The 15,319-nt window shown below is 43.2% G+C and overlaps 1 protein-coding gene across 6 annotated transcripts in view; it reads right to left on the reverse strand.

The window, feature by feature from the left end:
* LOC137425570 (plasma membrane calcium-transporting ATPase 2) overlaps window positions 1–15,319 on the reverse strand; it is a 211,145-nt gene that overhangs the window by 110,660 nt on the left and 85,166 nt on the right. For all 6 annotated transcript variants that reach the window (XM_068114130.2, XM_068114134.2, XM_068114133.2 and 3 more), the window contains exons 4-5: window positions 6,951–7,208; window positions 6,633–6,758 (exon numbers count right to left, since the gene is read on the reverse strand). In XM_068114130.2, coding sequence (XP_067970231.1) covers window positions 6,633–6,758; window positions 6,951–7,208 — 384 coding nt within the window. The remainder of the gene's footprint in view (window positions 1–6,632; window positions 6,759–6,950; window positions 7,209–15,319) is intronic.

Genomic DNA, 15,319 nt, shown 5'->3' on the forward strand with positions numbered 1-15,319 from the left:
GCGGGGACAGGTAAAGGATGAAGAGGAGGGGGCCAAGAACTGAACCTTGGGGGACACCTTGGGGGAGGGGAGCAGTGGGGGATTTGCAGTTATTGATGGAGATGAACTGGCATCTGTCAGAGAGGTATGATTTAATCCAAGAGAGGGCAGTGCCGGTGACGTTAAAGGTGGATTCAAGTCGGGTGAGGAGGATAGTGTGATCGATGGTGTCAAAGGCAGCGCTGAGGTCGAGGAGGACGAGAATGTTGAGGTTGCCAGCGTCAGAGGAGAGGAGAAGGTCGTTGGTGATTTTGAGGAGAGCAGTTTCAGTACTGTGGTTGGAGCGGAATCCGGATTGGAATGTTTCATACAGGTTATTGGCAGAGAGATGATGTTTGAGTTGAGTGGCTACAGCGCGTTCCAAAACTTTTGACAGAAAGGGTAGGTTGGAGATGGGTCTGAAGTTGTTTAGGGTGTCAGGGTTTAGACCAGGTTTTTTTAGAATGGGGGTAACAGCAGCAATTTTGAGGGAAGGTGGGACGATGCCTGTAGACAGGGAGGAGTTTATTGTTGCAATGATAAGTGGAGAGAGAGCAGGGAGGGAGGCTTTGACAAAGCTGGAGGGGATGGGGTCAAGAGTGCAGGTGGCAGTTTTCATTCCTATGAGGAGTTCAGAGAGGTCAGTAGGAGAGATTGGGGAGAACCGAGACAGGGGATGGCAGGACAAGGGGGGGCAGGTGGTTGGAGGGGGAGCGGGTGCGGCGGTGGTCAAGCTGTTGTAGATGTTGTCAATTTTGCGTTGGAAGAAAGAGAGGAAGGAGATGCAGTTGTCTACTGTGAATGACTGGGTGGTGGTGTTCAGGGGGCGGAGGAGTTTGTTTATTGTCGAGAAGAGTGCTTTTGGGTTTCCGGAGCCAGAGTGGATAATTTGAGAGTAGTAGGCAGAGCGGGCGCGGGAGAGGGCATCTTTGTAGTGTTGTATGTGGTCCTTGTAGGCTTGGGAGTGAACTGTGAGACCCGTTTTATTGCGGAGTCTTTCAAGTTGGCGAGCACGAGTTTTCATCAGGTGGAGTTCAGGGGTGGATTCAAACCCAGGATAGACGGCTTAAAGGTGAGTGTGCATACCTCTCGGCCACCCTGCCAACCTGGCAATGGCATACTGGATATTAAAATAAACCAAGACACAAGAGAAGGTCATTTGGCCCTCATGCCTGTGCCATATCCAAACCCCATTCATTTACTGCATCCATTTATTTATCTTACATGAACTAACCCCATTATTATACCACTCACTTTATCAAACTTACATCCATATTCCTTTGTATTTCACGATGGGCTCATCTATTTATTACATATATGCAGGGAAAGGTGTTGGTGGCGAGGGAGGAGGGGCTCAAGTGTAATGCATTTGTATACATTTATTGCTCTTTGGTACATTTGCAACATCAATAGAATATATGTTTGAGGCTATAAATGATACAATAATCGATGAAACGTTTTGCTTTGTTAATTAAACTTTTCCCATTAAAAAGTTTAATCAAATGCCCGACCTCTCTCGTGTGAACCACGCAGTTGATGGAAACAAATACTTTCTGTTTGGCTTGAGCATTAATACTTAGGGAATGTGTACATTCTGTATGTTTAATACATTTAATAATGAATATTTAATTTAATTATTTTTTAACATTAAGAATTAATTTTTTTTTTTAAACATTTTAACATTAACAAGTGCACCCGCACACTACAGGAGGGGCAGGAAGGGTCATTCCTCTTTGGGGTATATACATTACAGTTGATCTATGGTCGGGTCTCAAGAACATTGGGTGTGTGTTCATTTACCAAGTTTATTGTGGAGAGATCGCCAAGTGGTTTAAGCATTCGAGCAAGCATTTCATTCAAAACCCTTAAGGAACGGCTGGCTTGGCAAGCGTTAGCTAGCAGATTGGTAAATGAGCACATCCCAGGCTTCCTCCCTTTCAGTTTCGTGTTAAACAGCAGGAGCGAGTTTCAAAAGTCCGCTACGAAAAACACCACGTTAGCGGCAGAAAGGGTCATGCTATTTACCCAACCCTAGTGTGGTGAATAGAGCACAGTAGATCTTCGCTCAGTTCTGTAAGTAAAACTTACCTCACGGATGTCGGGGTTCCTCCAAATTTATTTGTTTTGTGGTATAAATAGCATTAGCGACTGTTTAAAAAGCTAATCATGTGTGTTTGTGGTTTATAATATTTTTACCCCTGGTAGAGGCCGTTGCTCCCACGGAAACGCCATGATAAGCTATTTATAAATGTTGACTCGATGTTTGTTCAAGGAGAAAAACCCCTTGGGGAGGTGGGATATTATTGGTATTAATATTGTTTTGTAATAACATTAATATTATGTGATTATCATTAGTTTTGTTATTCGAAGCGGCCTTCGAAAAACGCCACGATAAAGCTAACTTAACATTGATATACACCTCAACATGCAACTCCATTGTCGGCAATGCCGGGGAAAATCCGCACGGGGGAGAAAACCCTCTTGGGGAGGGGGGGGGGGAATGAATGCACTACAACCTTCATTGTATAACCCTTAGTCATCCTGTAAAGTTTGGTTGAGATTGGATAGGTAACGACGGAATGTATCGCGGTAAAAATAATAATCAGACAGACACCAAATGGCATATTTTAGTATGACTAGTACACCCGTTCACTAAGGGAGTGGCAGGGGGAGTCGTGTTATTATAATTTTTATTATTGCCAATTATTATTACCATTACTTATGTTAGATTCGGCCATTGAAAGGATCAGAACATGCATGACATTATAACATGTTAAATCAGGTCATTGAAAGGATGAGAACATGCATGATATTATAACATGTTAGATCAGGTCAATGAAAGGATCAGCACATGCATGACATTATAACATGTTAAATCAGGTCCTTAAAAGGATCATTAAAAGGGGTTTCCCCAATGTAGAACATGTTAGATCAGGTCATTGAAAGGATCAGAACATGCATGATGTCATAATGTGTTAGATCAGGTCATTGAAAGGATCAGCACATGCATGACATTATAACATGTTAAATCAGGTCATTAAAAGGATCAGAACGTGCATGATATAACATGTTAGATCAGGTCATTGAAAGGAGCAGAATGTGCATGATATAACTTTTTGTAATGATATAATGATCTTGTCTTTTTGCAATTGTTGTTTTCATGTTTTGTTATGCATTATGTTTTGCACTCTGTCAAAGAGCCTTTGGGCTTCATGAAAAGCGCTATACAAAATAAATGAATTATTATTATTATTATTATAACATGTTAGATCAGGTCATTGAAAGGATGAGCACATGCATGACATTACAACATGTTAGATCAGGTCATTGAATTGATCAGACCATGCATGACATTATAACATGTTATTGTTAGAGCAGGTCAATTAAAGGATCAGACCGGGCCTCACCATTCTAAATTCCCGAAAGTAATATTTACTCCATGACAACAACAGGAAGGGTCGTGTTATTAACCCTTGGAGGTTATATAGACAGCAGTAGTTCTACGACCAGGAGCGATCGTCGACGTTGTAAGCATGGACTAATGTCAGAATTTTTCCAAATTTATTTCAGTTCTTTGTCAAACAGCATTATTGACCATTTAAAAGGTGATCAAACGTGTTTGTGGTTTATAATATTTTTACTTCCCGTGGAAGCTGTTGCTCTCACGGAAACGCCATTAAAACTATAAGCTATTTATACACGTTATCACTGCAGGAAAAGCGCCTTGGGTAAGTGGGACATTATTAGTATAAATATTGTTTTGTCATAACATTAATAATATGCGATTTTCATTAATTTTGTTATTAAAAGTGTCGTTGGAAAAACGCCACGATAAATATTCTTTGGAAAAACGCCATGATAAAGCTAATTTAACATTGATATACACCTCAACACGCAACGCCATTGACGGCAATGGTGGGGAAAACCCGCTCTGGGGAGAAAACCCCCTTGGGGAGGGGGGGGAAATGAATGTGCTACAACCTTCATTGTTCCCCCCCCCCCCTTCCCACGCCTCCTCCCCCCAAGCCCTCTCCCTCCCACACTTCTCCCTGCTCTCAAATGTTGTGTTTGTGTGCTTCCCCTTCTCTCCCCATATTGTCTTCCGCTCCCTCTTTTTATATATTTTGACATTGGATAAGTAACGACGGAATGTATCGTGGTCAAAAAATCATCAGATAGACACAAAATTGCGTATTTTAGTATGATTATTTTTAAGAATAACATTTAACAATGAATAATTAAATTTAATTCTTTTTAACATTAATTAATTATTGTTTAACATTTTAACATTAATTATTGTTAAGAATAACATTTATTAATGAATAATTAAATTAAATTATTTTTAACCATTAATAACCAATTATTTACATAAATGAACAGGATAATTAAATTAAATTGATATATGTGGGAAGATGACATGCCCCGAACAGGAATTTCCAAATTTTCCAAAACTTTTCCAGAGGACCTGGGTTCAATTCCTGGTCTGGGCATGTAATTTTCCAACATACAGGGTGAATCAAAAGTAGCGCCCGCGCCCGATTTCTGTTTTTTCGGCTGTCAGATTATTTCTGGGATGTCATGTTGTTAATAATTGTCTTGCAGATTGTTAATTTTCATAATTTATTAATTATTATTTTTGTTTTGCAGGTTATTGCTGAGAGTTTGGAAAGTTACTGCATTTGCACCAAATCGAACCATGAATTACCTTTCAATGAATCAACGCATTGCGGCCGTGAAACATTACTACAAATGTAATGAACAACCAACGATGGCGGCACGCCGTTTGGCACAGGAATTTGATATTAACCCACCCCAGGGAAGAAACATACGATTGATTGTCGAGAAATTTTAAGCAACAGGGTCGGTCGGTAGCCACTGCAAAGAAGTCCGGTCGTCCGAAAAAGGCAACGAATGTAGCTAAGGCTGAAGAAGCCATCAGGAGACTGGAACAAAGTCCGCAAAAGTCAACTCGCCATTTATCTGCAGAGTTGGAAGTGAGCCAATCAAGTGTTATCCATATCCTTCACCAGAAAAAATGGAAACCTTGCATTCCACGCTTACTGCATGCCCTTCATGATGGAGATGACGACCGCCGTCGTCAATTTTGCTTGCTAAGAGTTCTTAGCTAAACTTGACGAAGAGGACACAATGCTAGACAACATCTGGTGGTCAGATGAGGCATGTTTTAAGATTAACGGCACAATTAACAGACACAATTGTGTCTACTGGGCTGCAGAGAACCCAAGAGTGACAGTTGAGAAGGAGGTAAATTTACCTGGCGTGACAGTTTGGGCAGCCATATCTCCATTAGGGATAATTGGACCCTTTTTCGTTGAGGGATTTGATTTGATTTTTGATCTTTGATCTTTGATTGGACCCTTTCTGAATAATTTTCCCCCGAATAAATGGTTAGATAAACATGTCATTCATCTATTTCTACCTTCTTGTACACTGTAATACAAATGGCAAACAAACAATCAACTGACAGAAATATATATATATATATAAAAACAGAAATCGGGCGCTACTTTTGTCTCACCCTGTATATCAATTTAATTAATCATTTTTTAAAAACATTTTAACATTCATTATTTTTAAGAATAACATTTAATCATGCACTAATAATACATTTGAATGTGTACATGTAATACTGTATATTCTGGGAATGTGGTTTCAAATCGTTAATACAAAGTTCCAATTCCAATCGTGTTAGGAGGTGAAAGATGGGGGCAGACTATCGGATGGAGGCCGAGAAGTCCAACCACGTTTTGTGTACAGAATAAATGGGTGTCCATTAGAGAAGCAATTTTATCAGTTTCCCTTGGTACTGGAAGTGCTGATTGGAGAGGAGAGTGGTTAGTATTTGCTGACTAAGAGTGAGTAGTGTGGCTTCGTGATGTGATTATAATCAAGCAGTGCCCATCAATGTGTCATTGAAGAATCCTTCATAATATAAACTGCCTGCAATGCCTGGATCTTTGTCTTCAGGCAAATTTTGTTTGTGAGCATCAAATTATTATCAAGCTAACAAGCTAATGAGGCAACATTCGTTCCATGGCAGCACTGAAGGGCCAACGGAACCATGGATTACATCCAACGCAGATGGAATGGGATCCTCATGGCAACAAAGTGACCTTGAACAAGAGCGCAAGCAACCTTGAAGAAGGGAAAAATTGAACCGGCAAATGGTCCATTTGGAACATCCATCAACACCGTCTTTTATACATCCATCAGCCATCTCATGGCCCAAGGGCATCTGGGTCTGGAGCATCATGACAGATGTGAAAGATTTAGATCTGCTCCCTTTGTATATCACAAAAATATGGCTATCATTTCATTCCTAAGGATGTTTTCCTCACTATGGCATCGTTATACGGCCCACAAAAGCTCACAAGACAGATGATGGATTGTAAAATGAGAAACCTCTCTTGTCTCCTGCTCTCTTTATTATACGTTCTATGTGTTAGTCTTTATATGAGCCTCGACTAAGTATCACAAAAAAACAACAAAAAATCCACATCACCATGCACAAGCTACGGTTCACCCGAATCAACTTTTCTTTCTCTCTAAATATCTCAAATGTAAGTTTTTTGTCCAAAGATCTTTTGGTTCACCTGACAGAAGCATTGGGTCTCTGTCCTGGCCTTTTTGCACATGGTCAGACTCGCCAGTCAGAGAACTCTCATCCACTTTGAGGTCGTTGCTGTGGATGATGACTCCATCAGCAGGAAGCAAGTCACCTGCTCAGCAGTGAATCAGCCACATGGAAGGGATTGTTTGTGTGTTAAACATCAGAGTTTAAATAAATAATTAAATAGAAAATAATTAGACAATAAATAAATAAATAGCCACCCTCTTCACCTCCCTATTATGTTGTACTAACAGTGAACCTGTAACTGAAAGGTAATGTAGAAGGGCTGGTCCACACTCACCGTACTTCACCTGAGCAATATCTCCTACGACGAGCTCAGCAACACCAATTTGAGAAACGGTGCCCGCACGGACAACCGCGAACCGCTGCTCCTGCTCAATGCGGTTCTGCAGTCCACGGAACTGTTTCTCTTTGCTCCAGTCATTAAATGCTGTGACGAGCACAACACAGACTACAGAAAGCAAGATGGCGACACCTTCAATCCAGCCAGCTTCGGCCTCTCCCTCATCTTCCACACCACCTGAGGCCTCCCCACAGGCTGTATCACAGAAGTACACAGGTGTATTCATTAACTTACAAAACTAACCAGCATGTACATGGTTGTGCATTTTCACCTTAAAACATGTCTGTCTTCCCACTAACATTTCAGTATGTGTCTCCTCTGTTTAAATAACACCGGCCCTCCTTTCCCCCAAATGCAGAAACAACTAGAAAGACCAATCAGAGATTGCAGACCCTCGCGAGGACTTGTTTTGTAGTGTGTTTTGTGTGGCAAATAAATGGAAGGATGTACTATATGAAAGGTTGCTGATTGCAAAAAAAAACAAAAAAAAAAAAACACCTTTAGAGGCCATTTTTCCCCGCAAAGTGGGGGTTGGCCTTTTTTGGGAACCGTGGTTGTTGTTGTTTTTCGGTCCCCTTTTTGAAGCAATGTTTTACGGCCGGATGCCCTTCCTGACGCCAACCCTTTTTGCCGCCTTTAACGACAAACCCTTCCTGACGCCAACCCTTTTTGCCGCCTTTAACGACAAACAGGGAATTACCAGTGAACTGGTACTCAATTAGCCGACCTCGGAAGGATGACAGGCTGAGTCAACCCCCCTGGCGTTAATTCAGCGATCTACTGGGATTCGAACCCAGGATCCCTAGGTATCACTAAGCCGGCACCCTAGCCGCTACACCAACACCAGGGTTATTGCAAATAAAAGGTCGAAATGGTCTAGTTGTAAATGTGTAAAGTTCTGAAATGTTGAAAAGGTCAAATGGTTTAAAAGGTGTAAAGGTTGAAATGGTCTAAAGTAGTGGTTCTCAACAGGTGGTCCATGGTGACTTTTTTCGATGGTCCACAGCAACATTAATCCAAAAATCTGTAAGTACGAAATACATTTCAAACCAAAATGTTTATTGTCTTTTTTATCATGCCTCAAAACGGAGGAGGTCCAGGAAAATTTTTGATTGGCCTGGTGGTCCGTGGACTGAATCTAGTTGAGAACCACTAGTATAAAGTGTCTAAAGGGTCTGAAAAGGTCGAAGGGGTCTAAAAGGTGTAATTTAATGTCTAAAGGGTTGGAATTGTTTGAAGGGGTCTAAATGTTTCTGAAATATATAAAAGGGTCGAAAGGTCAAATGAGTTTACAGGGTATTAAAATGTCTGAAATGTGTGAAGGTCGAAAGGGTATAAAGGAGTCTAAGGGTCTTCAGGGTTCTAAAGGGTCTAAGAGGATCTAAAGTGTCTAAGGGTTCTAAAGTGTAACGAGGTATATGGGGTGTGAAGGGTCTTAAAGGGTCTTAGGGTTACAAAGGGTCATTGTGCTTTTAAAAGGTATGAGGCGTCTAAAGTGTCTTACGTGACTTAGGGGTCTTTGTGGTCTGAATGGTCTTAGGGGGTCTAAAGGGTCTTAATGGGTGTTAGGAGTCTGAGGAGTCTTAGAGGTCTAAAGGATTTAGGGTCCAAAGGGTCTTCAGGGTCTTAAAGGGTGTTAGGGTTCTAAAGGGTCTTAAGGATCGTACAAGGTCTTAGGGGTTGAAAGGATCTTAGGGATCTTATATGGTCTTAGGGTTATAAAGGGTCTAAACTTGAATGGCCTTTAGGGGTCTCAGGGGGTCTTGGGGTTTTAAAGGCTCTAAAGGGTTTTTGAGATCTTGAAGGGTCTAAGGGACCTTAAGAGTTTTAGGGGTCTTATGGTCTTCATGGTCTTTCGGGTCTTCTTGGTCTTGGGGTTGTAAGGGACTGAAGGGTTTTTGGTGTCTTAAAGGGTCGAATGTAATCATACACATACTCACATTCTGTCTGGACAAACAAACAAATGGCCCCAAATGCAATACCCTCTCCTCGGACAAATAAAAGTATGTGTGACTAGTATTAGTGTAATAATCTATGGGGGGGGGGGGGGGAGACCCTTTCGTGGACAGGCCATCACTACTCCTATGGTTGGCAGCGAGTTGCCCCAAAAGCAGCGGCAGAAAGGGAGTGGGATTTCTATATGTGGGAAAATTACATACTCAGTGGGTGTTGGCCATATAGCTCAGATGGCAGAGTGCTGGTATGATACACCAGAGGACCTGAGTTTGATTACATGTCTGGGCACATAATTTTCCCACATACACCTACCTATACCTATTAATTATTATAATCCTATTCATTTATATATATATATATATATATATATATATATATATATATATATATATATATATACGTATATATATACGTATATATATATATATATATATATATATATATATATATATATATATATATATATATATATATATATATATATATATGAGCAAATGTACCCAACATTTCTGGGTAAGACAGTCGCTTCATAATGGGAATATTAAGAAAGGAGGGAGAGAGAGGAGAGGGGAAGGGAGAGAGAGAGTGGGGGTGGTGGGGGAGAAAGGGGGGGGGGAGTGGAGGCAGATACAGAGGGATGGAGAGGGGTGAGAGAGAGAGCGAGAAGAGAGAGGGAGGGGAAGAAAAGGAAGAGTGAACGGTGAGGGGAGGAGGGGAGGTGGTTTGCAAAGAGATCGATATGTTATGCTTAATGACCACACACACACACACACACACACACACACACACACACACACACACACACACACACACACACACACACACACACACACACACACACACACACACCTCCCATATGAGCGCTTGTGAGTGGACCGAGGCACCGAAGGCTGTTCAAAATTCTGTTGCAGTAAATGAGTAAAGCATAAACACGCATAAAGTACTCGTTCATCAAAATTGACAACCCCAAAGGACCAAAGGTTTACCTTGAAACAGGCCTTTGTTCGTCCATCGGTGTACTTTCTACTTTTTAAAGGAAGGAAATAAATTAAGTCCACTACAGGCACAGCAGGAGGAGGGCCACGTTCTTTCAATTCGATTTTTGTGCCTTCCTTACTCCAGAGATTTCCCCACGGAGTATACATGCGCGACTGCGGAAGCCTTCCCATCAATCGTGCTGCTTAATTATTTTGATTGTACTCAATTCCCGCTGGTCAATTATATATTTTCATTTTATTGAATAAAGTTACACTTTTGGCACATTCCTTTATATTTTCTTGACTTAATATAATTGTTGGAACAGTATATATAATAGTTAATATAATAGTTAAGTTTCATGCTTTGGCAATATAGAGGTATTCGCGACCGTTGGCCTCAAGACCAGCAGTTGTGAGTCTGAGAAGTCCCCTTATGGTAAATCCTGAACCACACTTCCAAAACAATAACAATATATTGTTGCGGATATGGGATTTGCATCCATCCATATCCGCTTGTAAATATTCCCCTATTTCCTTAATACTTCCCAACTCTCCCCAAATCCCCCATTCCCTAGTCCCATTTTCTGTAAACAACACTCTGTAGACCCGACCTCCCCCTATTTCCCCCATTAAATGTCGTGCCCAGGTTCACCGCATCTCATGTAAGACAACTATAGGACATCTTGCTAGTTATTCTTAGTCTATGTCAGTTAAGGACTCGTTTCCATTAATTCTGACCCTTCGTTGCACCAGAATGTGATTGTATGGCACCGTTAGGAAGTTTAGGACCTCCCAATACCTCCCCGCAGCTCTTCCTCACAGTTCAACAACAACAACAACAACAACAACGAGCGCAGGAAGTGCGCGTCCTCACTCCGGCTTGGTTGGTAGGGGGTGTTGGGAGGGCACCAGGCCTTCCCAACGAGCCGCCATCAAACATGTGCTCGACAGGGTTACCAAATAGGGGCTCCCTGTCAGCTCCTCGTCAAGGGCGGAGCCCGGTAACCCCCGCACCCAATGGAAGCGGCGGACCGGCCCCAGTGGGGCGGAACCAACCAGCCGAGGGCGTGTCACTCCCCGCTGAGCATGCGCAGTGAGAGGGAGGTGACGTCAGATGCGCGCGGAGCCTGGAGAAAGAAAGACGTCCCCTTCGAGCGCTGTGACACCTCCCCGCATCTTCTGGACCGTGCTTTATCCTGTCCCCGAGCCAAGGTGCACCTTGAGCTATCGACCTACCTGTCCCTTCCTGCCATCAATCCCTGCGTAAGTCTGCCTTGTTCCGTTTGTCTGTGGTCTGTCTGGGATAAGATAAGACGGTAATTAAGTGCCCATCTCTTCTGTGTCTTTACCTCACTGTCTTGTAATCTACCCCTTTTCTCCACCACTGTAATTATACCCTCCTCCGGAGGTCTTGAGAACTGTACCCCTTGCGTCGTTTCCTCTTTCCCAGTCGTCGTGTCCTTTCTACCATTGATTTGGCATAGCGCGATTTGGCCAACGTCTGGGTGAATCGGGTGAGTTGGGGAAGAATCGGGGAAACTGTTAGGTCGCGGCAATACCACCGCTTGGTAAATAACATCTTTAACCGCGTCCGTAACAATATATATATTTCTATTTTTTTTTATAAACAGGAATCAAATTCCTGCGAGGGGCTAAGTGTGAAAAAATTCTGACTCAATGTGGGGCTCGAACCACGGACCTCCGTTGATAACGCGTCAACAGCCCATATATATATGTAATTACTAAGTCTTAGATTATTCCACACAGAAATCCTAAATTGGCCCAGACAATATTATTGGCACCATTCAGAAGTTGTTAGAATTAATTAGATTTCAAGCAGATGATTTTCCTTTACTTTGGAATTGAACTCACCTGTGGTGAGTTGCAGGTGCCTGCAATATAAAAATCACTCATTCAACCAATTTTAATAGAGAAATGGACTCATTCTGCTGTTTTGTGTGTACCGCAATGAGCATGGAGAAAAGAAAGAAAACCAGAGAATTGTCTGAGGAAATCAGACACAAGATTGTAGCCAAGCATGGACAATCTCAAGGCTACAAGTCCATCTCCAGAGCCCTTGATGTTCCTGCGTCCACCGTATGCAATGTTATCAGGAAGTTTAAGGCCCAAGGTACTGTAGCCAACCTTCCTGGACATGGCGCAAAAGAGAACTTGATCGAAGATTGCAGCAAAGGATTGTTCAAATGGTGGAGAAAGCACCTCGATCAATTGCCAAACAGATTCAAGCTGACCTTCACACACAAAGTACAACAGTTTCAACTCACACCATCCATCACCAACTCAATGAAAGGGGGTTCTATGGTAGGAGACCCAGGATGACCCCACTGCTGAGAGAGTGACAGAAGAAAGCCCGACTGAAGTTTTCCGAAACACACCTGAACAAGCCAACATCTTTCTGGGAGATTGTCCTGTGGACAGATGATAGCAAATTAGAGCTTTTTGGTAAAGTACATAATCTCTATGTTTACAAAAAAACAAAATGAAGCCTTCAAAGAAAAGAACACATTCCCTACAGTCAAACATGGAGGAGGTTCACTGATAATTTGGGGTTGCTGTGCCTTCTGGCAATGGGTGCCTTGAATGAGTGCATGGCATCATGAAATCAGGAGATTACCAACACATTTGTGAGCGCAATGTTCAACCCAGTGTCAGAAGGCTGGGTCTTCGTCGAAGGTCATGGGTAATGCAGCAGGACAATGACCCCAAACACACTTCAAAAAGCACCCAGGAATGGTTCAAGACAAAACGCTGGACTATTCTGAAGTGGCCAGCAATGAGTCCAGATCTAAATCCCATTGAACACCTTCTTTTTTTTCCCCTTTTTTTCTCTTTTTTGTATACTGAATCGGGGCTCGTGAAAGAGCTAACATTTATTTCACAAACAAATCAACCAGACAAACAAAACACACAAGAGGGAGCAGAAGACAAGATGGGGAGAGAAAGGGAAGCACACAAACATAACATTTGAGAGCAGGGAGACGTGTGGGAGGGAGAGGGCCCGGGGGGAGGAGGCGCGGGAAGGGGGGGGGGGGGCGGGAGAAGTATAAAACACAAGGACACCAAGGACCTCCCGAACAGAAGTTGGTACTTCAAAAAAGTGGATTTGGGGTGAAATTAGCGGGGGTAGAGAAGATCAAGGTTTTGGATGAGGGAAGATAAGAGATGGTGGTGAACAGCTGTTTTAAAGACCTGGAGGGTGGAGTGGGATTGAAGAGAGTGAGGGAGTTTGTTCCAGAGGCGGGAGAAAAGAGGCATGAAGGAGTGAAGGTGAACAGAGAGTCCTGATTTTGGCAGTTTAACCATAAGAGGGTTGCAGGCAGATCTTGTGCGATCTGTAGGAATATTTGGGGGACATAGCCCAGAGAGAGCTGGGGGGGCAAGGCCAGAGAGGAGTCGGTAGAAGACGGAAAGACCACCACCCTGCCTGCGGTGAGTGAGTGAAAGGCCCTTGGGGTTAGCTTCATCGCGGGAGGTTCCAATGATTCTGAACGCTTTGGTTTCAACAGCGTGAAGACGAGCTAGGTGTGAGGCAGGAGCACCAGCCCAGAGGGGAGAGCAGTATTCCATTGAGCTGCGGATGAAAGCCTTGTATGTGATGAGGAGCTCAGGTGTGCCAAGGAAGGACTTCGCACAATGGAGGATGCCCAGTCGGCGACTGGCTTTGGAGGCCAGATTTGAAATGTGGTTTTCCCAGGAAAGATCATGGCAGATAGTGAGACCCAAAAGCTTGAGTGACAGAACTTATTGGAGAGGATTATTCAGAAAGTGGATGGGAGGGTTGTCCAGTCTGTCTTTTCGGAGAGACATCATAAGAGTGTGAGATTTGACAGGATTGAAAGACATGTTCCACTTGTTTGACCAGTCTGTGATTTTGTCCAGGTCTGCAGAGAGTGAGGAGGCTGCAGACTGCCGACCTGAGGGATGAGGAATGGAGCGACAGAAAGTAGAGTCACCAGCAAAGTGATAGAGAGGATTTTCAAGAGAGTCAGAGAGATCATTGATGAAGACCAGAAAAAGCACAGGGCCCAGAACACTGCCTTGGGGAACTCCAGCCTGAACAGGAAGAGGAGATGAGAGAAACCCATCCAGGGCCACACGTTGACTACGACTAAAGAGGAAGTCCGCCAGCCATGCGTGGAGATTTCCATGGATACCAAAGGAGGAGAGTTTGGTGAGCAGAGCGGGGTGCCAGACCGTATCAAAGGCACGTGATATGTCAAGGGAGACAGCTCTAATTTCCTGTTTGGCATTGAGGACCTCCATCCATTGTTGAGAAAGCAGAAGCAGCATGTACAGAGTAGAGTGACCAGGTCTGAAACCAAATTGATGATCAGAGATCAAGCCATTGGAGAAGAGGAAAGATTTCATATCTGAAGCAATGATGGATTCAATGACTTTGCTGATAATTGGGAGAAGGCTGATTGGTCTGTCGTTGCTAGGATCTGTTTTTGCACCTTTTTCGTGCAAAGCGGTGATGTTGGCTGATTTCCAAGCAGATGGCAGATGACCTTGAGCAAAGGAGAGGGTGAAGAGAACAGAGAGAGGGAGTGAAAGAGCGGAAGAACAGGATTTTAGGACCCGTGGGGCTAATGCCGTCAGGTCCAGTTGCAGAATCAGAGTCGAGGGTTGACAGAAACTTTTCCACCTTGTCAGGAGGAAAGGACACAGAGTCCAGGAGGAGCTGGGTACGGCTGGGTATGGTGGGTACAGAGAGGGATGGGTTTGGGACACAAGATTTAGAGGCAAACACAGAATTGAGGCATTCAGCTTTTTCATGTGCGGATTCAGCCATGTAGCCGTTTGAGGTGAGTGAGGGGATGGAGGGGGAACAAACACCAGAAACAGATTTGACCAGACGCCACCAGGATTTGGAAGAGGGAGACAGATAAGAGAGTTGTTCTTGAGAACGGAGAGATATTGTTTCCTGGCTCTCCTGAGGGTGGACACACACTTGTTTCGGGCTTTGTGAAAGGAAATGAGATTTCCTTCCATTGGATTTGCTTTCCAGGAGACGAAAGCAAGTTGTTTCTGGGCAACAGCCTCACCACAAGATTCCGTGTACCATGGACGGGAGGAAGGGTATAAAGAACCTGTGGGGAGATCTGAAAAAAGCAGTTGGGAGATGGCACCCTTCAAATCTTGGAGAAATGGAGCAGTTTGCACAAGAAGAGTGGGCCAAACTGCCAGTGGAGAGAGATGAAGGAAGCTCATTCATGGCTATAGGAAGTGCTTGACTGCATTTATTTTGTCCAAAGACTGTGCTACCAAATATTAAGTTTAGGGTGTCAATAATTTTGTCAATGCCATTTCTTTTTATTTTCTGATTCAAAAGGATATATTAAGTTCTGCATC

This window comes from Myxine glutinosa, chromosome 4 (assembly GCF_964187855.1).
Source record: "Myxine glutinosa chromosome 4, kmMyxGlut1.1, whole genome shotgun sequence".
Taxonomy (NCBI): Eukaryota; Metazoa; Chordata; class Myxini; order Myxiniformes; family Myxinidae; genus Myxine; species Myxine glutinosa.